The sequence below is a fragment of the Sander lucioperca genome, chromosome 23, assembly GCF_008315115.2.
Source record: "Sander lucioperca isolate FBNREF2018 chromosome 23, SLUC_FBN_1.2, whole genome shotgun sequence".
Lineage (NCBI taxonomy): Eukaryota > Metazoa > Chordata > Actinopteri > Perciformes > Percidae > Sander > Sander lucioperca.
In genome coordinates, this window is record NC_050195.1 from 19205233 (window position 1) to 19230080 (window position 24848).

Genomic DNA, 24848 nt, shown 5'->3' on the forward strand with positions numbered 1-24848 from the left:
TCCTCTCTAAACTTCTTACATAGTATTATTTAATTAATTGTTGGCCCAAATACTTTATTTATTCATTTTACAAAAAGAAAAAAAATAGAGAAGTCAAAAAATTTAAAACAGATTTATGAAGCAGAACTTTGATTTTCCCTTTTTGCAACCCCATTAATCATATCATGACCCTTCAGATTATCTTGTAACCCATTGGAAGGAACCGCTGGACTAAAGTACCTTAAGTAGTTAAACCAGCTCCATCTCCACCAGCAACATTAAAATGCATCAATAGCCACTTTCCGACCGGAGGGATTTTTGCAGTTCCTAGAACATAATGTTCCTAGAACCCTTTTTTTCTCCTGTTCCGACTAGACCAGTTTGGGGATTATTAAGTTCCTCTGGCCACAGCTCCAGTAACTCTTTCAGCTCCTACTTCAGGGCAGGGTCTTTTCCCTTTTATTATTATTTTATTATTTTAGCTCACTGTGATTCACACTGATGCCACTTTAATTATAAGCTTGTATCTCATCCCTCTTTAGCTATGCTTTTTCTCATTGTGTCATCATGTGACCCAAATGTTTTTATTTTTATTGATCACTGAATCATGAGCCTTTTTTACTTGCGCTAAAGGTCAAAGTGATGATTCACTCCCCTCACGCATTTGCTGTATACATGCTGTATTTAAAATCACAGCTACGGTTCCTTTTAACTCGCACTGACTGGCTCTGTCGCTGCATCAAACCCGTTCATTTAACTCACCTTTGGAGAGGTGATCTTGACGTAGACAATGATGGGGGCGAGGGAAGTCTTCCCCAGCTGTGACGGGTGGTTGATGGTGTCGGCGTCCAGAACTACCAGCTGTAACGTTCGGGCCAGTTCAAAAATCCGCTCAATCTCACTCTGGACTTCAGCTGAAGAAGAAAGAGAGAGTCAATGCACAAGTTTGACTATATTTCTTTATTCACAAGTACAAGTACAAGCCACTTCCAGGTTGTTTCTTTATGGAAACTGGAGTTCATTAATCAGAACTCAGATGTTTTTTTCTTTATAAATTCTATTTTGATGCTCTTATCTTTATTACTATTGTGCAGTTTGATATTTAATGTTTTTTTGTGAAGCCCTTTACCTACTTGCTAGATATGGTTTGAATTTCTTGACTTTTTGCTTGGCTCGTTTCTTTCTGTTTCATAGAAACTTAAATATTCAAAAGACATCATGACTTTTGGGACCAGGCTTAGAGACTAATAGCTCTGAGAGGAAAAGTGAGCAATGTTCTATTACCTCTAACAAATACCAACTGTTACATCACACAACCCCCACTCGAACAGATGAAATCGTGACTGCAACAACTATTCTACAAATATCAGCAGGGCACTATTCCCAATCTAAGAAGAATCATGGCCAAGCTTCATGACTTCCAGTCACGACAAAGTCTAAAGTAAACTGATAACATGAAAACATTCCAACCTAACAGCTCATTCAGACTACGGCTGAGTCACAAATTCTAATTTTCCTGCTAAAATACGCCAGAGATGCAAGATCATTTAATGTATCTTGAAGAAAGGAAAGCTTCACTCACATTAAGAAAATGTCGCTTTTGATTCCCAACATTTCATGTAAATGTTCATTTGCATCAGAAACATACAAATCCTGATCTTTTGGCAGATTTCTTTTGGGGATTTCAGGCTCTGTAGAGCATTAAATGGCTTGTTAAGATGGATATTTTAAGTAACTGACTAAATAGACTCCAAGTAGTACTCGCTTTAAGGGTCTGTATTGGATATTTAGAAAAAAAAAGTGGTCAACTAGTCAAATTTGTCACGTCCTTCAGCTGCAGATACCGATGCACAAGTCACTCGCATGCACTAACATGCAGGGGCGTGCGGAGCGGCTATCAAAACAAAGAACAGACAAGCTCAGATTACAACACACACTGAGGAAGTGTGACTTCATCCTCTGCTCAGGACGCCCGTTACTCCACTATATCTTTACATAGAAAAAATATTTGTTTACTGCTATATTAATCTTCTGAATATCGAGTACAGCTACTTTAAACGAAAAAGCTTTGGGTTAAATATGGAGAGAAGCTTTTGCTCTTAATGTGGCTCTGCCCTAATGTATCATGATCAGATGTGGAGGAGCTGTTGCCTTAAAGCTCCTTTAGAGTTTTTTTTTTTTTTATCTGGGACAACAGCACACTGTTGAAAAAGACTGAGGTCAAATCATCAAGTTGTTAGTGTGGTGGCTCTGTGTTATCACATAAAAAATGTAATAAAATACACTTCTTGCTTCCAGCATAGATTTCTCCTGGGACTTCGTCCTCTGCTGCAGCCGCTGACTGATGCTTTTGTAGATAGAAAGATTATCCCCTCAGATTGACTCAGGAATCTGTTTCATTCTAATCACATCTGAACTCAGATCAACCTCAGTCAAATCAGAGCAGCTCTTGGAACTTTTTATCTTTCATTCCTAACAAAATAAAACTGGCCAAGGCCACTCTTGGCCGTCGAGAGTTATCATTACAATTGTCAAGAGTTGCTTTAATCATTTCCTTCCTTTTCCACATAAGCTGGTCTCCTTGAAAACATTATAAATCAAAACACCAGATGTTCCCAGGCATTGCAGTGATTTCTAGCACATACGTACCCAAGTTTGAGCGTGTGTTTGAGCGTTCGATGATGGCGTGCTTGCTGGGATTGTTCAGGACTGAGCGTTTGGCCAGAGAGATGTCCGCCGTGACGCGAGTGATTGATATTCTGAAACAACGGACGTACGGAAGTAAAATACTTGGTTAACGAGTTATTATGGACTTGATTTGACATAAGAGTAGAAAGACAAACACGTATTCTTGCTGAGTATTAAGCAAAAAAATAAAAGCAAACAGCTGCCAAAAAACAAATTCAAATGACAGAGAGCAGAGACCGAGAGATAAAACAAAATAATATATGTGTAGATGAAAGGGGGAATCACTGTTCTTTATTGATTATTTGACCTGAATTTTACAGTTCTTTGAAGGTAGTGGTCAAAGCAACAAGTCCTTAAACCCAAACCTGCTAAAGTGTGGGCTGAATCTGTGGCCGGTTAGCTCAGTTGGTAGAGCATACGCACATATATAGAGGTTTATTTCTCGATGCAGAAGGTCCAGGGTTCGAGTCTAACCTGTGACGGTTTTCCTGCGTGTCTTCCCCCTCTCTCTCCCCTTTCATGTCTGAGCTGTCCTATCACTAAAGGCAGAAATGCCCATGAAAAATCTTTGAAAAAATAAAAAGTGTGGGCTGAATCATAACTGAGAGTTCTTAGGGTGAACCCAATACATACTTATAATTATATTTAACAATTGCCCATGGTTAAATGTTTGTAAGGTAAGATATTGTGGCTAGCAGGAATTCTCAATAATGGAGAACAGGAAGAGAACAAACATAATGTTTACTACTAGTAGCACTAGGCTTATAATTAAAACTGCACCATCTACTTACATGAGGGAAAACCTCACTAATTGTGCACACATTACTTACGGTCTAAACATACTCACTTACAATAACTATTTGTATAACAATAATAACTATTTGTATAACAATAATGGAAGTGTGCAAAAACGATCGAGCACAACAAAAGACAAAAGACACATAAAGACTTATAAATAAAATTAGACTTTATGTTCATGGGGCTGTTGCCCAAGTGCATGCTGGAAGGCTTCCCTACACACCAATCTACTGTACAACTACTCCTGTTATTTCAAACTAAGAGTGCACTCTAAAAAGCGTGATTTATGGTTCTACAAAGGCTTCACGCAGAGCTTTCACCATAGCCTACATAAGTGGCCTGAAGTTTAAACTTGTGCGTTGGTGTGTGTGTTGATCTCTTTAAGAGAATAGCAGGGCCGGCATGTGAGTGTGCGTGGGGAGTGTGTGGTAAAGCGAGTGAGAGAGTGACGGCGATTAGCTTCGGAGCGAGTGCCGACTCTAGAGTCTAGAGTACTACACAAACGCAAAAGCTACAACACAAACGCAAAAGCTACAACACAAATGCAAAAGCCACAACACAAATGCAAAAGCTACAACACAAACGCAAAAGCCACAACACAAATGCAAAAGCTACAACACAAACGCAAAAGCTACAACAGAAATGCAAAAGCCACAACACAAATGCAAAAGCTACAACACAAATATAAAAACCACAACACAAATACAAAAGCCCCAACACAACATAAGCGATAATGGAAATGAGTGACAACTGAAGTGAATGACAACAGAACTTTCCTGGCCCGTTTCAGGAAGGAGGTTTAACAAACTCTGAGTCTAACCCTGAACTCTGAGGGCTGGAGTAACCCCTCTTTCTAAGGTTTAAATAACCTCCCTTTCTGAAACGGAAAACCCAGAGTTTCCCTCATCTCAGGGATAACAAACTCAGAGTTTTCACTAAACCTGCTTTCTGAAACGGGCCTCATCCGCCGGCTCCGTTTGTCAACAACACACTCACTTCCGTTGTGGCTTTTGTATTTGTGTTGTAGCTTTTGCGTTTGTTTTGTGGCTTTTGTATTTGTGTTGTGGCTTTTGCGTTTGTGTTGTAGCTTTTGCGTTTGTGTTGTGGCTTTTGTATTTGTGTTGTGGCTTTTGCGTTTGTGTTGTAGCTTTTGCGTTTGTGTTGTGGCTTTTGCGTTTGTGTTGTGGCTTTTGCGTTTGTGTTGTGGCTTTTGCGTTTGTGTTGTGGCTTTTGCATTTGTGTTGTAGCTTTAGCGTTTGTGTTGTAGCTTTTGTATTTGTGTTGTGGCTTTTGTATTTGTGTTGAACCGTCTTGGCCACCGTACTAGAGTGAGAGAAACAAAGTGTCTCCCTGTGCTTTCTGACCATGGTGGGAAATCTGGAGCAAGAAAAGTCAACCCTCTCCTTTCTTTCATGTTGTTTATGGAGAAGGAGAACCAGGAAATTAGTAGGGGGGAATACAACGCTACCAAGCCACAGCCGAGCAACGTGCGTCGCCGTAACGTGTAGTTACATTTTTCAAGAAGTGCACGTCAGGCTACGGTGTAGGGTCCGTGCATCCACGCACCTACAGACGTAACCACGGCGTACATTTAACGCAGAAGCATAAATCACACTTAATACATCAAATCTCTAATGGCATTTTAAGAACCAAATGGTTCTAGTTATCCTTTGTTTGTTAAAGCATGTTTGAAAAAACAGGACTCAAAAGGGAATTAACAGCATTCACTGCAGCTGCTGGTGGTCTGAGTGGATCTAAGTGTTGTGTAACTTCACGGCCTCTCTGCTTCGGAGGGGCGGATGGACTCAACATTGAGTAAGGAGAATCCTGCTCTGGGCCCACTATGGCCTATTAAGGACATGGAGAGGGCCTATTTAAAGCAGCAGCACACATCTCCAGGCCAAACAAACTTGTTACACACTCCCTCTGCTAACCTCAGGGGACAGATAAATACCAGCCTATAGAGTTGGAGAGAGAGATGAGGAATGAGGAAGGAAGCAGGATGAGCTTGTATTGTTTTAAAAGGTCATAGGGAACTTACCTTCCTTCGAATCTGTGTTTCAAAAAGTCAAACAGTGCTTTTTGCATCATGTCTGTCACCTGTGGACCGGAAATTAAGGGAGATATTAAGAGAAAACTGTTGAAAGGGGACACATATTTTGCTGATAATTTCCCAACAAAGGCCATGTTGTGTTTGAAAAGTTCTGACACACCTCGTAGCCTTTCAGTGACGGTCCAACCAGAACCACGGGCCGCATGGAAGGCACAACGTCGTACGGAGGAATGTGTTCCGCCTTAAGAGAGAAGGAGAAAAACAGTTGCACACATTTATGGAGACAAAGTAAACACTCAACATCACAAATCACTTGAGGGATTTGGAACAATGACCTAGACTAGATTTAAAAGCACTGGAACATTGTGAACCATGAAATGGGACGTCCCAGCTGGCCCGACAAAACACAAGCTTTCAATATATAATAGATTTGGCAGCTCACAAAATTTAAGGTCATAAGGTTGTCGATACTTGAAAGCAGCTTAAAGTAAACTACAATATATTGTGAGGGATTACAATCTTTAGATAAATCCTCTCATTTCATGGTTCTGATGTCTAGAATAAAAAGGAAAACTGTGATAGGAAAAGTTAGTCGGACAGGGAGAAAAAGCCACAGTAGATCAACAGAAGCTACAACTGAAAAACGTGGAAGAAAATAGGAAACAGGTAGAAAAACTTGCTCACTGCTGTTGGGACGAAGTGGGAACTCAGTCTGTTTAACAGCCTCAGTTTTTAAATCAACATCATAGTCGAATAATCAGTCAGTTGATCGACAGAATTAGGGCTGTACCGTTCAGATTAGTCTGATTGGTATTGGGGCATCAGCCATGATGTAATTGGTAAAAAAAATGTTTGGCCAATGTCAATACAAAATGTAGAAGTTTCTGCTATCTGCTCCCGTTTTAGTGCCACAGAAATCCCTTGCATATGACCTTAAATAAAATTGGTTCCAATGAGTTCAACTGGTATCGTATACTGTGTCTCGATGCTTTTGTTGTTTTATAGAGAGCACATTGATTGGCCTTGTTGCTGAAATGTGCTATATAAATAAACTTGCCTTGCCTTGATGCTGTTGTGAGTCCCAGGCATCTGAATGTTTGGATATGTCAGCACACTGGAGTGCAATAACAGTGCATGATCTAAGCTGAAGCTCTGTTGGAGAGCAGACAGCTGGGAAGCAGAGAGGATTGACTACTTAAAGGACTGTTGACTATCAAATTCACCACACAGTATTTTGTTTTTAATCATTTTCTCCTCTATTTGTCCTAATGTTCAAGCTGCTCTCTCAGTCTGTGTTATCAATGTTTGTTCTTCCTCCTGCACCTCTCCACTTTTAAACATTTTCTTTCTGTCTGACATTTGCTGTCGTCATAGTTCTTCCCTTGGGACGTTGTGGAAACTGATGCACACTAATGCTGACTAACATGAGGGTATTAATGGACAATGTGGTTCCGCACAAATACTTCTGGTAGCCTAAGTTCAACTGTGCATTACTTGGTTAACGTCAGCATGGTCATGGGAAACCTATATGTATTAGCGTTTTACAAAATGAAATTGACTTAATTGGATTTTAGTTTTTAGATGTGTTACCAGATTTGTTTTGATTTTATAAAAATTTAGCATATTGCATATATATTTATTTCAATGGATTTTTCTTTAGCGAAAAGCATTTCAAATGCAAAACATCACACCTGATAATAGATGTTACTCACAATGAATCTGTCTGTTACATGGTGACAACCAAAAGAAATTAAAAGAATAGTTCACATTTTGGAAAATACGCTTATTCAAACAAGATATTTTAAACAAACAAGATATATTATGTTAGCTAGCGAGCTTTAGAGGTGCTGGTATGTATATATTGATGACATGAACACATATGAACACATGAATCAACACATCTCAAGCTAATAGGCATATTTACTCACAATGTTGAACTATTCCTTTAAACTGAGATATTCCCTAGCTTATTTAAAAGCTGTTCACACTGAGCTCTCACTAAATCAGGATCACAAGTTACAAACACACAAGCAAACACAACACAGAGGTTTGCAGGAGCAGTGAGTAGGGTGAGAGATCAGTACAGGGCTGAATCTCTAAAAAGGGTTTTTACAGTTCAGACCACAGAGGTAATCCCCAGACCCTGCTGAGCTGGTGCACTGCACGCCACGACTTACCGACTTCTGCTTCTGCTTAGCTGTGGTGAGACGGAAGAGGAGAAAGAGAGAGGTTAAGAACAGGCATGCATGCTAACGGACGGGTGCACGCCGAGGGACGAGGATGGTGTTGTAGACAAACAGGACTGGCACTGAGTGAGGCCAAGCAGCCACAGGCATTTAGTCAAGAGATGTGCGGGCGGATAGAAGAAGAAGAGAGGGTTTGGTAGTCCAGAGTTTACCTTCTTAAAGAAGGGCATTCGTTTCTCTTTTGCTAGGGGTGACATGACAGTGTTTGGACTGGCTTTAGGGGAGCGCAGGTTGACTGGAAGCTCATTGTCCTCGGGGTCTAAGTCTGTGGCGTCTATGTCAATGGCTACGCACACAGACAGACAAGACCACCATCGCCATCAGATGAACACAAGAGGTCACAGGTAAAGGGGTACATTTCTCATTGACAGTAGCACAAAATGTACGCTACGACACATTGACAGCAAATGAAACATATAAAAGTACAATTTTATTAATTATTATTATTATTAAAACATAACTGACAGTCAACTTTATTGCAGGTAAAAACACAACGTATGAAAAATCTAGGTAACACATCTTACCTTTAACTTGAATTCAATGGTTAAAAGTTGTTTTAAAAGACTCAAGTATAATAGTGTTACATTTGCCTATCAAGCTACTCACCAGACGAAGGAGGAGTAGATTTCCGTGAGTTAGGAACCACTTCACCTAAACTAGAAGATGAGTTGGCTCCCAATTTACTGAAAAGAGAAAAAGTGTTCCACACGTCAGATAAACAACTCTTAAGAAGTCTACAATAATTTGAGACAACCTTCCAACCGTGACAGAACTTTGGCGCAGATGAGGGATTTTACCTGGAATGGAACTTTCCCTGTTTGGCTCTCTGCTCCTGGAGGATACGAGTGTTTTCAAGCTTCACTGGACTGGGGATGAACCCGATTTCACAGCCTTCCTTCACCAGGCGTCCTATCCACCAGTCGTTGTTGAATTTCTACACAGAATAAGCGGGGACAGTTACCTTGAGCATCCTCCTTATTTCCCTTAGCATCACTGTCTTGATTAAAATGTTAACCACTCACCTCTTTGACATGGAGGAAGTCTTTAGCCTCAAAGGAGATGGCCATGCCTGGCACGGGGACATCATCATCATGACATGGGCTGTAGTTGACATTTGTGCGAACAGCAAATGCAACTGGTTTGGTCTGCCGGGAAGAAAAAAAGGAGGGAGATAAATGAAAATGTAGTCCTGAACATGTTTAAATGTTGATCTTTTTATGCACTGTTGGTGAGCTGTGATTCTTCTCTTTGTGTGAAGTGTAAAAATAAACCTGGGTGAGAGATACAAGTAGGCTCTGACTCATCCAGACTTAGTATCTCTCCATGAAGGATTTGACTGCTGCACTGTTTCTCTTTTACAGGCTAAAACACTTCACAATTCAGAGTGATGCAACATGTTAGCGTCTGCAGCAATTACCACTTCAACACTAATAGTGAAACAGTGCTCTTGTCTTGCGTTGGCACAAACAGCACTCGTGTAAATGGTTCATAAATCAATCCCACAATCTTTACAATGGCTGAATCAATACTGGCCTTCCTATCGGATCAGTGCTGACCTTCCTCTTTGGGACAAAAAGTCCATTGAGATAATGCGTACAGCTAATGAAATGTTTCCTGTATTCCTGCAAGCCGTGATATAACCACCAACACTACTGTCCACATATGAGAGAGCAACTTTCTTTCTGTCCACAGATATTTTTGCACAAAGCAAAAGCAAATCTCCTCAGCCCATAGTGATGCATTCATTTTTTTACAGAAAGGGATTTGAGTAAGTTTTAATAAGGTCACGTTATGAAAACCATATACTCAGACAAACCCTCTGAATCTACGTCTCTGCAAGAGTAGAATATTCCCATGTTAAGACACACAACGCTTTAAGAATTACATAAAATGCTTTTAGACATAATCTTGGAGCCAGCCTGGCAGCAATGGCAGCAACAGTTGGCAACACGGTCATGCCCTCAACCAGATTACATTTGTTCTGCCTTTGACTGTGTGACTGACAAGCATGACAGAAGTCAACTGAAAAGCCAAAATGAATGCACAGGGAATGGATGTAGCTTAGAGTAATCTCTCAGCATAGACTCACACGCTGAATATTTACCTGCAGATGAAAGAGAGCAGGATGAGGGGAAGGGTGTGTAATACTCAGCTGGAAGCCAAATTGAACCCACTAGATCAGAGCTTTGATGCTGAAAAAATCTTTCAAAGTGCACTCAAATCTGGCATGCTGTAGCTGGTTTTATTCCTGAAATCTGATCTTCCCATAGAAACCTAAAAATAAAATGTTCCAATAGGTTGAGTTTCAATTCAGTGCAAATAAAGTACAAAGCAACACAGATCTACACATTTATATTAGTAACAAGTTCTGTGTAACTTAATTAAAGAAACTCAAGTTGATTTGGAATAGAAGCAAGTGAAAATTATCTTCCTACATTTTGAAGCTGCAAAAAACCTGGAAAACATTAACACTTTTAAATGTTTTTCTAGCCTACAGTCGACTATTAACATATGCAGAGTAGACTTGTGCAGATTGGCCACCAGATCGACTATCAACGATTGAAGAGACAATCGTTTGTTTATAAATATAAAAAATTTAAAGGAAATACATAATTAATAAAAAATAAAATCTGCTCCCTACTGTGCATTTACAGGAGATGTTTTTGGCGGAGTGGCGGGTCTGCACACCGAAATGATCATTACTGTTAGCCAGCACAAGTGGTTGAGACCAAAAAAAGAGTGAATATTGGGCTTGCATTCATCAGGTAGACACCAACATGGCTCCAATTGCTAATGTGGCTATTTATCTCCTGGATGTGTAAATAAGCAACTGTTGCTAATAAGTTTATAGGAATTGGAATGTTTCTGCTGGGCCCAAGTGGCCACTAAAAATCAGTTATTGCAGATTTAAATACTCAATGAGATGAAATTACTCGTTTTAAAGATTAATATTGTTCATGCAGCACTTTCCCATTGACCTTCAACAATGACTGATTAGATTTGCTTGGACCCGAATGCTACTTGAGATCATTCAAACAGGCAGCAATGCTCAGTCAAGCTCAGTACTATAAGAGTAATTCATTACTTTTATTGACGACAAGCGCACTCATTTCATCAACACTGTCCACTACTGCCTCATTGATATACAACAGGTGTGAAGTGACTGTGATGAACTATGAGGGATTATGGAAATAATGCATTAGTGAATCATTTTCCTCATGCAGACAGCAATGTAAATATTCCATGAAGTGATGGTTGTAAACCGTGTGTGTGTGTGTGTGTGTGTGTGTGTGTGTGTGTGTGTGTGTGTACTTGTTACATCTCCAGAGGAAATCATCCAATTCAATGTGCAGCGCCAGGACCCGTAGAGGACAAAGTGTCCTTTGCGTTTGCATGCATTGAGTCACATGGTTGCATGAAGGTATGAGGTCCATTAGTATACGCGGATGTATGGGTCTCATGGACCGCTGCCTCTTTCCTCCCTCCCAGCTGCTCTGCTCGCCTTTATCCATCATGGCCGCCTGTCAGGTAAAGCTTTCTATAGGCTTAATGACATTTATGGACCTGTAGGAAATCACGCACACATACATATCCTAATATGCCACCTTGTATCACAGGTGACTGCGGGATTTGTCCATGAAGGCACATTTACACGGCTGTAGAGTATCTCTACATCTCCTGAACGAGTCCATACTGTTCTGTCGCTTCTTACATAACACAGGCCTTCATTATGGATACCATATTGACTGCAGTGAGGGAGGGAGAAGGACAGTCGGAGGGTAAGAGAATGGATAAGATGCGTGGGAGGAGGGGAAAAAGAAAAGAATAGGAAAGGAGGTGGACAGAAGGACAGAAGACGATGTAGTGCAAAACAAAACAGAGGAAAGGAAGTGAGAGGACACACACATTCATGGAGATAAGAAGCAGAGTAAGGATAAGATAGAGATAACCAGCTCAAGAGAAGCCCTATCTGTAACTGGGAACCCTGGGAGGCAGCACTATGGATGGACCACAGCCAATTAACACCGCATGACGCTCGTCACAGTATCACATCACACCATGAATATTTCCATAGATAAAACCTCTCAGTCCTCTCTGTGCTTACACTTATTGAGTGAACACTTGCCCTTGCGGGGGCTTATTTGCCATGTAACATGCCACATGCCTCTCCATTAGCAGCACGCACAGAGTCTCATGCTATCAATCCAGATCCCCACATTGCTTCACCTTGAATGTTGTGTATCGATTTGAAATGAATTCTCTTCAGCTACGTGCACTGGCCTCAGGCTGTACTGAGAGTATGTAAAATGTATTATATGATATGAAGGGAGCCATAACCTTCACTAATTTAGTGTGGGAATATATTTCTATAATTATCCAAGGTTGCTTAAGTATATTGTAAATATGCACAGTAAGTAATAATAGGTGTAATTAGCGCTTCACCCTTCCTCAATACCACCACTGGGGTGCCCTTGAGCAAGGCCCTTAACACCAACCGCTCCAGTGGAGCTGCTCAGTGGCCAGCAAATCAAATGTGGTTGTACTGGGATGTTCCCAGGTGTGAATGTGATCAGGGTTTTTCTGCAAAAGAGAGCATTACTCTCAGTGTACTCATCCCTGAATACATTGCAGCTACCAGGTATTGTTTGTGTTTTGCCTGGAGTGAGATTATGCTTTTTCTTATTATTATTATGATTATTTGTTTTCTATGATGTTTTATCTACATTAAGTGTAGTGTGTGTGTGTGTGTGTGTGTGTGTGTGTGTGTGTACTAATTCAACAAGTCAGATTCTACAGTATATTGCATCCGTTGTATCCAAAGCTTCTTAAGAGACAAAGTTAGAGTAATCAATTCTGACTATGATCTGACCCACTACCTAATCTATAACCAACAGAAAATAGAGGAAACACTCATTAGTCACAACATTTAAACCTGCATTAACTGACTCTAACTGGCCATTTGGAGGCAGCGGAAACAACCTGTAAACACAACATTTGAAACATTAGTAATAGTAGAGCTGAGAGGAACTGCAAAGTGGATGATTATCTGAGGGTTCAAATAGTTGTTTCATCCATTGTTATTAAAAAATATATTGATTATAGCAGCTTTCATAATAATTATAAAGCCAGGCACCTTCAACGATCTTTTCATTGAAAATTTAGAGTCTCCAGCTCTAACTCGAGATATCCTCCGATTATCTAGTTTTCACAGACTAGTAGTATTACTTATTTATTTTGCAAAATTGATTAAGTGTTGTTTATGGTCAATTAGAGGTAGCAGAGGCTGTTTAGTATGTGTGTAGTAAATGCAAATACATATAATGCTATGGGAAGAAACATGTAAGGGTAACATTACAGGCATCAACTCTATCCCCACTCCTTACGAATATCTGTGGTATGTTAGGGAAGTCATTGTGAATTACTGCCTATAAAGGCTCACAGTCAGAGAGTCTGCACTTCCTCTGACCCCAGCTTGCTCTCTCTCTGGTGGCCAGACCACTGAGAGGCTATTTTTTACTACTCATCTGTCATGTAAAATGCCAGCAGGGGTAATCTATGCCAGGTCATCTATAAAGCCAACTTATCTTTTTAATTAGTGAGCCAGAGAGGGTGACTCTCTGGAAAAACACCAACATAGATCTGCTGGAATGATCTGTCTTTGCCAGCTATGAGCTACTTCCAGACACGGTGCAGGAGGAAAGTGTCTGCTAGAATGGAGGGATAGCCAAAAGCTCCGTGCTTACATCTAATGAGCGCGCTAGCTGTTATAGACACTAAACACTCAGTGAAAGACAATAAACCAATTTTTCAGACACTTGCTTGAATTAATATGCAAAAATAGAAGCTATCCGATGAGCTGTACAACAGGAAGAGAACAAAATGTGCACAGAAGATAGTTGAATTACTTCATAGAGCAAAGGCATAAATCTTATTGGAGCCAGCAATTTGAGGGATTCTGTGGAAGCGAGCGCTGATTCCAATTCCTGTCGCGCAAAGGCAAGCCTGCTCTGCTGTGTGTGTGTTTGTTTATATGCTGCTAATTGTGGCCCAGAGCAGAGCAGGCTCTGATAAACAGTGACTCTGAGCCCTCTGAGGCCCCTAACCTCTCACATCAGCAACCCCTTTACAGCCTTTTCTTTGTCTTAGAAACAAGCTGAAATCGGCTACTGCTTCTCTCATAGTCACCTAGTCCGTACTGCAGCATTTCCCACTAATCTCACCTCAGGAATAGTAAAACAACATGCGATTAACCACTATGGTTTTAATGTCGGAGCATGGGCGAGATGAGCTGGGAAGGTCAGAAATAAGAAAACTTTGCTCCAAGTCAAAATTACACCAACTTTATACAGAAATTTGACAAGAGTGGTGTTCTAAGTGGGTTTATCCCACTGCTCCCCACTAAAATCAAAGTAAATTTTATTTATATAGCCCAATATCACAAATTTGCCTCAAGGGGATTTACAGTCTAAGCAGCATACAACACTCTTTTTCGACCCTCGCTTCAGATAAGGAAAAATTACCCAAACAAACCCCTTTAACAAGATAAAAAAAAACCTTTGCCAGAAAGAGAACATGATAGCCAATTTTTCTGCCAATATAAAAAAAGAATAAACATGTAAGCTGAAGAAATGAGACCAAAAGAAAGCAGACACAGCTTTTCATCTTCCAAAAACAAACCAACCAATGTAGTTTACATTATCATTTGAGTGATACCGGACATAATTCATTCAAGCATAACAAACCCTTTTGCATCTCTGCAGAAACACAATTCTATACTTGTGGGGACCCTCATTGACATAACACATGTTCTTGCTCCTCTACCTAACCATTACAACTTTTATTTTTATTTATTTATTTATTTGATTGGGACAGTGCATGTTATTAATGAACAAACATGGAATACATGCATGTAAACATGCCGGATTGTAGCCAAGGGCTAATTTCCATCCGTAGTACCACGGGCTAAGATCACACAGGTCACAGAACATTGCATAATAAAATTTACATCTACAGTAAGTACATCGTTTATCAATAAATTAACAAAAGCCCTATATACAATATTCACATATGACTTAAAAATTCATTCAACTTCAAAAATCCATATACACATTACAAATTAAAGAAATTCATAAAAAGATACAACATACCCACTAATGTGTGCAACTTTGGTTTGCCCATAGCCATTTTTTCAACTGAACTTTAAACGAGCTATATGTAGGGCATTCTCTCAATGTTAGAGGAAGACTATTCCACAGGTTCCCACCTCGGACAGACAGAACGGTCTGACCGAAGGTGGTACGCCTGTGGGGTATTATCAGGTCTCCTCTAGCAGAGGCTCGAGTGGTCCTCTGCAAATTTTCTTTAGATTTGATAAAGTCCTTCAATGGTGGAGGAGCGAGGGAATGTAGAACCTTGTATATCAAACAGGCCATTTTCAAACTGATCATGTTTCGAAAATCCAATAGTCTATGTTTTTTTATAACATGACAATAGTGGTGGGATAGCGGTTTTTTATCAAGTGTTTTTAATTTTTATAGAGACTTTCCATGGTTGCAAGTGTTGTGGGACAAACAAGATACCAGGTAGTCAAGCAATAGTCAAAATGAGGGACGACATGACTAACCTCCTTTACCCTGAGTTAACCTAAAAATAATTCTAACTTTAACCCTAAAACCTTGTCTTAAAGGTGTCCTGTGGAGTTGTCTTGCAAATAAACAAAAGTTTGTTTCAGTTGTTCTAACCACACCACATTAGCTATGTTTCCATATACTTGTCATTAAAATTAATGAAGTTCGGCAAAAACATTAATGCGGATAAAGCCAATGAATGTGTGTTTCCATCTAGCGGCTTTTAAGCGAATAAAAAAACCTGTGCATAATGACGTCACATGCTGTGTTGTGGTCAAATCGGTATATCGAATAGATTTTTAACACATTTTTAACTGTTTCCATTCATTTTCGCACTAAATCGCACAACATTAAAGCTAACATTTGCGAACAAGGTTTGCCAGCCAAAATGGATTGCGCCGTCTACCTACAAATTATTAATATTGAACAAGCTGTAAAAGTACTTATGTGCCAGCTGATAGCGACATATCAAGCTATAATAAGACAACGCTATCAAAACATCGCTATGATAATGCAGATAAATCATGGCATTTGTTAGATTGTTAGCCGTTATATTTCACTTGTAAATTACATTCAAAAAGTCTTGTCTCCTCGGTAGTCCACTTATATCTGTCTTTGTTGACACTCGCCGTGTCTGCAAAGAAAGCAGAAACGACCTAAAACTTCTTCTATGGTTGCAACCATAAAATTACCTAAAACAGAATCGCAACTCATAATTAATTCGGCAAACGTTAATGTTTCCATCATCGCATAAGCCGTTATCCGATACGATCAAACGTACACACTTTGTGTCAAAATTCATGAAATTCAATCTAATTTTACTGTTTCCATAAGGCATTTTTCATTCAATATTACTTAATTCGCATAAAAACGTGTGGATGGAAACATGGTTATAGTTTTTATCTAATGTAAGGTGACCTTGTGTGTTTTGACAGGCACTTCTAAATAAAATGTATTATTATTATTATTATTATTATTATTATTATTGTATCCTGTTATTTATAGGCAATACAACTTTTAATTGATTTTTAATCTGATTTTAAATCATTTACAATTATGTTCGCTGTCTTGCAGTCTTCTTCTTCCTTGACTTTTCGGGTGCATTGATATGCTTCTTTTACACAGATTTAAACCTCAAAGAGAGCACAACACACACACACACACACACACACACACACACACACACACACACACACACACACACACACACACACACACAGGCCCCTCTTCTCAAAGGGACCTTAGTGCTGCTGAACTTTGGATACCAACCTTGGCTTTGTCGAGCTGTGCCTGAGCCTGTCGCTCTGCCTCTCTGCGCACTGCCTCCTTATCCTCCTCAAGGGACACATCGGAGTCTGATGGACGGCTGGTGTAGGAGTCGGCCGAACCCTGCAGAGACACAGACATTAACACTTCAGCGACACACAAACACTGAAACTCAACTTTGTTCATTTGGTATTCACACTTTAAAAATGACAGGTGTAGGAGAAGCGGTGGCTTCACAGCATCTTAAGGACTTAATTTGCCTTGCATTGCCCTTCCTCTTGAAAGAAATGATTAACTTTGGGAGTTGAGCATCTGATGTGCAACTTACAAATGTGCAAACACACCCACACAGACTAAAGTGTTAAGCTCTGATCAACACAGGAATCTCAGTTGATTTCATGAAATAATGAATGTTAAGGCTGTGCTCCATAAAATGAGCAGGCATCAAAATTATGGACACTTCCCCTTTTTTTGAGAAAGGATGCCAAAGGACACAAACTGTCTTTCATACAATCACATACCAGCAGCTCTTCTATCCTTAGCTTTCTCTCAGCTGCTCGCCTGCAGATTTGTTGTAATCATCCTTGTGTGAGAAACACTGGGGGAAATATTAAAGAACACCAGGTCCCGGTATGTTTCTGATATGTGTTTGCAACAGATCAACTCAGACTCACACAGACCAAAACACAAACACTTACTACCCTACACACTCCTGAGTTAAGTGCATTGGTGCACACTACCACACACACACACACACACACACACTCATCTTGTTATATACTATATGAAAACAGATCATAAATAATTGCTGCGGTAGTTAAAAGCTGACTTCTGAAAGGTAATACTTGCACGCTACTGCTATAGAGACCAAAGTGTTTACAATGCCCTACAAATGGTAGAGAACAGTCACACCAGACAAGCTGAAATTGAAAACAAAACGATAAAAAAGGGTGGATAGGATGCAAAATGTATTTTTATACAACAAGAAACTCATTGATATAGACTATACATACGACCTAAAAACTGCACTATGCCTTTAGGAAAAGCTAAGGCAGGAAAAACACAGCATCAGCACATACAATGTGTTCTTTAAGCTTACCCTCTATCTTGAAATCTATATAATTTATACACTTAGATGTAATACATTTAAAATGGGATTTGAAAGTAGCTTAACCTCACCAAATCATGAATTTTTTAGCCAACCTTTAGTAGGACCAGTTCAGCCATTTGTATTCTCTATGACCAGATTTAGTTCATCAAAATTGACACATTTCAATTACAGGAAACAGGTAGGGGGTAAGGTACTTTTTGCTATCTCACCAGCTAGTTTAGCTAAATTTGTCTCTCTTGCTTAGACTGTATTTAGCTGTTTTCTTTGAAACCATACGTTTATATGGCCTAAAAGATAATATACATAATTAATTAATATCATTTATATACATAAAAAAATAATAAGTACAGCAAGTACGATTTGGGTTTTAATATGTTGTTACTGGATTTTGGCTTTGAAGGACAGTGACACTGATAGCTACAGCTAACTGAAATTAAATACTGATGAAAAACATACAACAATGCAAGGAAAAGTTTTATAAATTAATTTTTGGATGTTGGATGAATACAGTACATTTAGACATACACAACAGAATCATTCTCCAGTGCCACATATCCATTTCAGTTAAGTATAAATTAGAGTCTAAGATTAAAAGGGGGGATTTTACCTGCACACTACTATGCCACCCACACAAAGTTTTTCATTCATCTCACTGCACCATAACACTCTGCTGTCTGAGTTAAAAATAGCCTCCCTCACTCTGAGCCTGATCAGAATTACCCAGCTATCACATACATACAAAGGAGGATGTCCTATCCACTTACATTACCTGACTTATGTATATAAATGATAAAAGTGTTGTTACTGTACATAATACAAGGTTATTCATATTTATGTCCTCCATCTAACAATGAAACCCTGCTGCTTGTCAATTGCCTCTGTGTCTCTCATCCTCCCCCAAGATGTACCTGTTATGAATAACTCATTTGAAAGCAAGCTCATTAAATATCCATGGGCTGCTTTTGCTCTCATCACATCCATGATCATATTAATCTCCCAGTGGCTTTTTTAAAAACATCAACAAGCATCTAAACTGTGTGTCAAGCGCTGCCTAAGCTTGAGTTTGAATATGCAGCACTTCCACATTCAGATCACATACAAATGTACTAAATTGGCATCTTATTGCACATTAGCCTTCTCTTTTATGAGCTACACTTGACCTTGAGAAGTGCAGGTGACAATACCTGGTATGATTATTTCATCAAGTCCCGGCTATCGATGGGGCGTGATCAAGAACAGCGTCCCAGTGGGTCAGAGGGAGGTGATATGGAGCTCTGCCCAGAATCTGACAGACATAACTGATAACAACATCCAGCTTCTCATCATCACCAGGCAATACACAACCGTGCCACACTGACCACAACACTGTGGACTGATGGATGAAGTAGATACACACAGACCTACACATGCACACACAAAAAACGGACGATGTAAACACACTCAAAATCTGCTTACACAGGCATCGGAGCTCTTGACGCGACCTCCCTTGGCTCGTTTCAGCAAGCGGATCCAGGTGGCCTTCATCAGCCACACTGGTCATTCAGTGTCCTGAGCCACTGCTCCCTCCTGCTACTGTTACAACTACACCTAACTGCACTGCTGGGGTCACTTTTGCACCAGCGCTGCAGCGGCTTTCACTGCTCTGGCTACAGGTGCATTTAACACTGTGGCAACATGGACAGCTGGTTCCTGTTACACCTTGGCTGTAAATGCTACCTTCACCTCTGGGTGAATAAATATTTTTGGAGTTGGGGCTTCTTGTTTTGCTGCAGCTCCAGCTAGCTCTGCAGCTATCTGTAGAGACACAGCTCCTGCTTCTCCTGCTGCAGCTGCCGCCGCCAAAGATGGGGAATCCACAGGAGCTCTCTGCCCCACGCATAATCTCAGCAGCTCTCTCCCCGTCTGCCCCAGTCTCCTTCAGTGCTCAGACTGCCGCTGCAGGTGCTGAGGCTGACTCCCAGTATGAGTCAGGTGGCAGTGATGCTTCTCAGCCTCTCGTTCAAGCTTTGGCTCCAGCCTTGTTCTCCTCCTTCGCTGTAGCCTGCCCTGCTGCTCCACAAGCGATGGATAACAGCAGTCGATCTACATGTGTCCTGGTGTGGCTGCCTGTGACCGACTCTCCTCCTGATGCTAATGAAGTGGCAGCCTCTCAGGTGCTGCAAGCTCCCTCTTTCTCACTCTCTGTCTCAGCCTGTCAGTGCATGTCCTGCACACTCCTTCAGTGATTCGTCCTCAGTATCGCCGTCTTTACCTACCCCTCCTCCTCCTCCTCCTCCTCCTCCTCTTTCACTGTCACTCCCCTTATTTTTTCCCTCCGTTACCCCTCACAGTCAGTCCATCTGCTCGTTGTGGCTCTGCAGTGATGGTGTGCATGTGCTATATGGATAGTGTGTATGTGTCGACAGTGCATGCCATTTTGTTCTTTTTAGTCAAAAGCACACTATGTTCACCCCGTTGTGAGCCGTTTATTGTTGTTGATAAAATAGGCGTCACATCGCCATCTTCTCAGAGGTGAGAAAATCTGCTCACTTTTATTATGCATCATATCAGGCTGATCATTTTCTGATTATCAATTCATGCACTGGATCTCAGACTTTTCCTTTCATGCCCTCCTTTGGAAGCCAAAAATATGTCACACCCATAGCCTACCTCTGCGTTTTAATTTTAAATGTATTGGGGAGACTAAAGCAACAAGACAGATTTATTTAAACAAAATTATCTTGAATATGGATCTCATGTTTCTATTCATATTTCTGAATAGTTACTGGTCTGCAAATGCTAAACAACGGTGCTCAATTAGACACACAAGACTCTTCTGCTATAATACAATAGGCTTTTCGCTTATTTTTTTTTATTTGACTGCAGTGCTTGCTCAATAAGTGTCACCTTAATAAATTTGTCTCTGTATTAATTTGGGTTGGTCCGATGGATGATGTCATCGTCCATCGGCAATGGCCGACCGCCATCGTGATGTCACAACAGACATAGTGAGCAATGTTAACTTTGGCTGTGGGAAATTGTGATAGCATTTTTTCACAATTTCCTGACATCTTATAGAGGAAAGAAAATCGAGAAAATAATCAGCAGGTTAATCGATAATATATAATTAGACTATTGACAAAAAATGAATCTGAATTATTCATTTAAGTCATTTTCAAGCAATAAATCTCTGATTTTAGCTTCATGGATGTAAGGATTTGCTGCAAGCTAATAAACACAAAATATGTTTGTGTTTGGGAGTGTTGGTCAGGCAAAACAAGACTTCTGAATATGCCACTCTGGGAAATTGTAACTTGCATTTTTTTTTACCATTTTCTGACATTCTTTAGACAAAACAATCAATTAAGAAAATAATCAGCACATTAATCAATAATTGTATGCTTGTGTGTGAGACAAAGAAATAAGACTTAAATATAAATAAATATATTTTTTTTAAAATCATCTCTTCTTCAATCTGGTCTCAGCATGAGAGCATGAGCAGAGGTGAAAGCTGCTCTAAATCCTCGCCTGTCAGATCAGCTGTGATTCATTGCATGTGAGCGGAGCGTTGCAAAGCCACACAGGACAAATGAGAATAATTAAGGCGTTAATTAAAAATTTCCCATCCTCACTCATGTAGGAACAGCCAAAGTTAAACCCTGCAGAATGATTATTCAAAAGCTCCCTTTCATTTGCTGTGCTGACGCATGATGCTCCTCGGTCTGACCCGTGGTCAGGTTGTGTGAGGTCAGAGAAGGCAGGGGTCGACCCGTGGGACCAGCGGTTGAAATAACCTTGTTGGTTTATGACCAGCAGTCGCTCCCCAAGGAGCACTAACTGTAGATCAAAGGATGACAAGCTAATCAGTGGTGCTTATCATAACCAATCAATGACACGCCTCTATCTTCAACAAGACACGTGCACTTTAAAATGACACATCTTACATTAAAGGAAAGGCTGGGGGAGGATGATGTGATTTTAGCTCATTAAGACCAATTAGCCTAACGAGCAAGGTGATTACCTGAGGTAGATTATGTTTTGAACAGAAATGGATGGGAATGGTGGACAAGAGAATATTTATCTTGTCCATCGTAACACTGAACCTCTCCGATCACCTCAACTACAACAGCAGTTGAAAGAAAACAGTACACCAATCCCCAGCTTTGCCTGATTTTCAAGAAATTGTGCAATGGTCACATATGTTTCAATAACGTGGGTTAACACTAGCCTCCAGAGGTCTCAGGGCGGGGCACAGATGCTCTGAACATGGAGCTGTGGAGCCCGGAGATGAGAGTGGTGGAGCTGTTAAGGCTGCACTCCGATAGCAACACTGACAAAGACTCACAGCGACAGAACGAGCCTCCAGCTGCCCGACTTGACCGACCTCTAGACCCCCTGCCACACTGATACTGACAGCACTGTGTCACCAACACACAGGCCACTACTAATAATCTAACAGCAGTATGATACTACTTTAATGCATGAGGAGAGATGCTCTTTGGGCTCCCCTAGCAGACTGAGAATCACAGTTCCATTCAAAGTAGCAGGAAGTTGGTGTCTTGCTCAAAGACATCTCTACACGGTTGACTCTTGAAAACCTTGCAAAACTAAAGATTACAGGAAGTTCGTTAACTTTGCCACTCTACCATGAGCCTGTAAAAGCTGCAAATCACATCGCATTTGATGGCAGTGATTTTTGTAGCCATACAAGCAGCATGTAGGGCTGCACAATTAATCAAATTTTAATCACGATCACGATTTTGGCTTCCCACGATCAAATTTGCGTGATCGAGCAATATTTAAAATGCATCATTCCGTTCATAGAACGCTCCTTATCAAAAGTTTTTGCAAAGCCAATCTAGCGCTCCATAAACCACTGTCTGATCACGTGCCTCCATGAGCCAATCAGAGTTGTTCCCTGCACTGCGCAGCTTGGTTTAGATATAGACAGTCACAGAGGACAGAGTAACGTGAGGAAAATTCCACAATAGGTAGCAGTCGGTCATCATAAGCCGGTCACAATGTTTACCAGTTTACCCGTAAACGCAACATTTTGTCCCGTCTATTTTGTTTTTCAGACAACAGCAGTGACTAGTGATAGTTTGAGTCTTTTAGCTCATAGCTTTAGCAGCAGACTGTTGGACGTCCTGCTGTTGGAATCCTCTACAGTGGAATACAGTCACACTACACTGTTTAGCTGTCAGCATTTTAGCCGTGTTTAATCCAGTTACTACTGTAGCTAACGGTAGGCTTACGTTACCTGCTGTGTAACGTGTTATTAGTGTTAACTAGCATGACATGCAGCAATGTTTCTGTTGCCTCTAACGTGGGTTTCGGAGCATCAGAGCACAACGCAGACATGTAAGTGGCAGTGTAATGAGCCACCGAAATCCGCGTTGCTATTTCGTCCGGTAGATACCGGGCACCACATGCGCCGTTAACGTGAACAGAAAATTGCACTGCCTGTATCTTTCACGGCAAACGTGCATGTGTGGAAAGCGGTCACACAACAGCTGAAATGGCATACTCCTTCACAGTATCCTTCAATAAAGGAGGAATGTAGCACAATATGGATGTGAAAGCAGTTATAATTAGCCAATGTAAACAATAAAATTTGTTTTGGTTAAAATCAACAAATCGTGATCTCAATATTGATCAAAATAATCGTGATTATCATTTTGGCCATAATCATGCAGCACTAGCAGCATGGCAGTTGGTTGTCAGACATCTACTTAAGTCTAAACTGAAATATGTCAACAACTATTGGACGGATTGCCATGAAATTAATGTTCTCCACAGGATGAATTCTACTACCTGATCCTTTTTACATTCCATCTTACACCATCATCAGGTCAACATTTTAATTTGTCCACTTCAAATAGATGCAAAACACCTTTTGATTCGTGCCAATTAGCAAATGTAATGCTAAAACACACTAAACTAAGTGGTGGACATAACAATGTTGCAGCTTATTCCACTACCACAGCCTCTACACCCTTTGCCTTGCCATATGAACAGCACACTACTTTGTGCATTGGCGCTAAAAGTTGACATTGGACCTAAATCGTGTCCTGCAGAATTCTCCAATAGTAATCCCACTTTAAGGAAAATAGGCTGCATATCTGCACTGGCAACATTGGGTGGCAGAACTGAAACAGTTGGCCGTCTTCATGCATTGGTCAGAGAAAGAGAAATGAGGGGGGGAATTAAAAGGGCAATGGTCCTGTGGTCTCTATACCGCCATTATTGATTCATTTGGACAGAGGTCCTTGCTGTAAGACCATCAATGACCTCTACATACAGCAGTGGCACGGCAATCATTACATTAGACCATTACAAATCACTGTGGCTATTACCATAGTGAAACAGGAGGCTGTGAGTCAGTCAATGCTGCCTCCTGCGTCTGACAGAATCACTTATAGTGGATGGAGCCTTTACACTGAGGACTACATTCATGATGTGAAAGCTTCCATTTTCATTTTTAGCCGCTAAATGAGTTATTCTCTATATGCGTCCACTATAAAAATGGAGTGCTGTAGTCATGCAGAAAATAACGGCTCTGCATGTGAGCTATAAAGTGCTCTCATGGTCAAGGACTCCTTGCCAAGACTCCTCCTTAGTTTTTTACATCTTACATACAGTAAGACTGCTGCTTCTTTCCTTCCACTCAGGCCACACTGCACACTCACTTAAAGGAACACGCCGACTTATTGGGACTTTAGTTTATTCACCATATCCCCCAGAGTTAGATAAGTCCATACATACCCTTCTCACCTCCGTGCGTGTCGTAACTCTGTCTGATGCACCCACCGCTAGCCTCGCTTAGCACAGATGCTGGAGGTAACCGGCTCCATCTAGCCTACTGCTCCCAATAAGTGACAAAAGAACGCCAACATTTTCCTATTTACATATTGTGATTTGTATACATACTGGGAACTAATTCTCAGAAGGCAAAGCACTGCTACTTGGGCGGAGTGATATTACTCCAACTCTGAGCAAACTCCAGGCGAACTCTCTGCTCCTCACCACGAGACTTCTCAGGTGTTGCGAGCAAATCACTCCGCCCAAGTAGCAGAAGTAGCAGTGCTTCGTCTTCTGAG

At 40.6% G+C, this 24848-nt stretch overlaps 1 protein-coding gene across 9 annotated transcripts in view; it reads right to left on the minus strand.

The window, feature by feature from the left end:
- The window catches only part of cacnb2a (calcium channel, voltage-dependent, beta 2a), a 70952-nt gene that overhangs the window by 6519 nt on the left and 39585 nt on the right, over window positions 1-24848 (minus strand). For 6 of the 9 annotated variants that reach the window (XM_031292958.2, XM_031292962.2, XM_035997991.1 and 3 more), the window contains 9 exons: window positions 16662-16781; window positions 8787-8909; window positions 8562-8698; window positions 8371-8447; window positions 7917-8050; window positions 5679-5759; window positions 5507-5565; window positions 2629-2738; window positions 742-893 (listed from right to left, as the gene is read on the minus strand). In XM_031292958.2, the coding sequence (XP_031148818.2) occupies window positions 742-893; window positions 2629-2738; window positions 5507-5565; window positions 5679-5759; window positions 7917-8050; window positions 8371-8447; window positions 8562-8698; window positions 8787-8909; window positions 16662-16781 (993 nt within the window). Of the gene's footprint in view, window positions 1-741; window positions 894-2628; window positions 2739-5506; window positions 5566-5678; window positions 5760-7695; window positions 7716-7916; window positions 8051-8370; window positions 8448-8561; window positions 8699-8786; window positions 8910-16661; window positions 16782-19224; window positions 20021-24848 lie in introns of those variants that run through there. The other 3 variants (XM_031292960.2, XM_031292965.2, XM_031292961.2) reach the window with 3 other exon arrangements.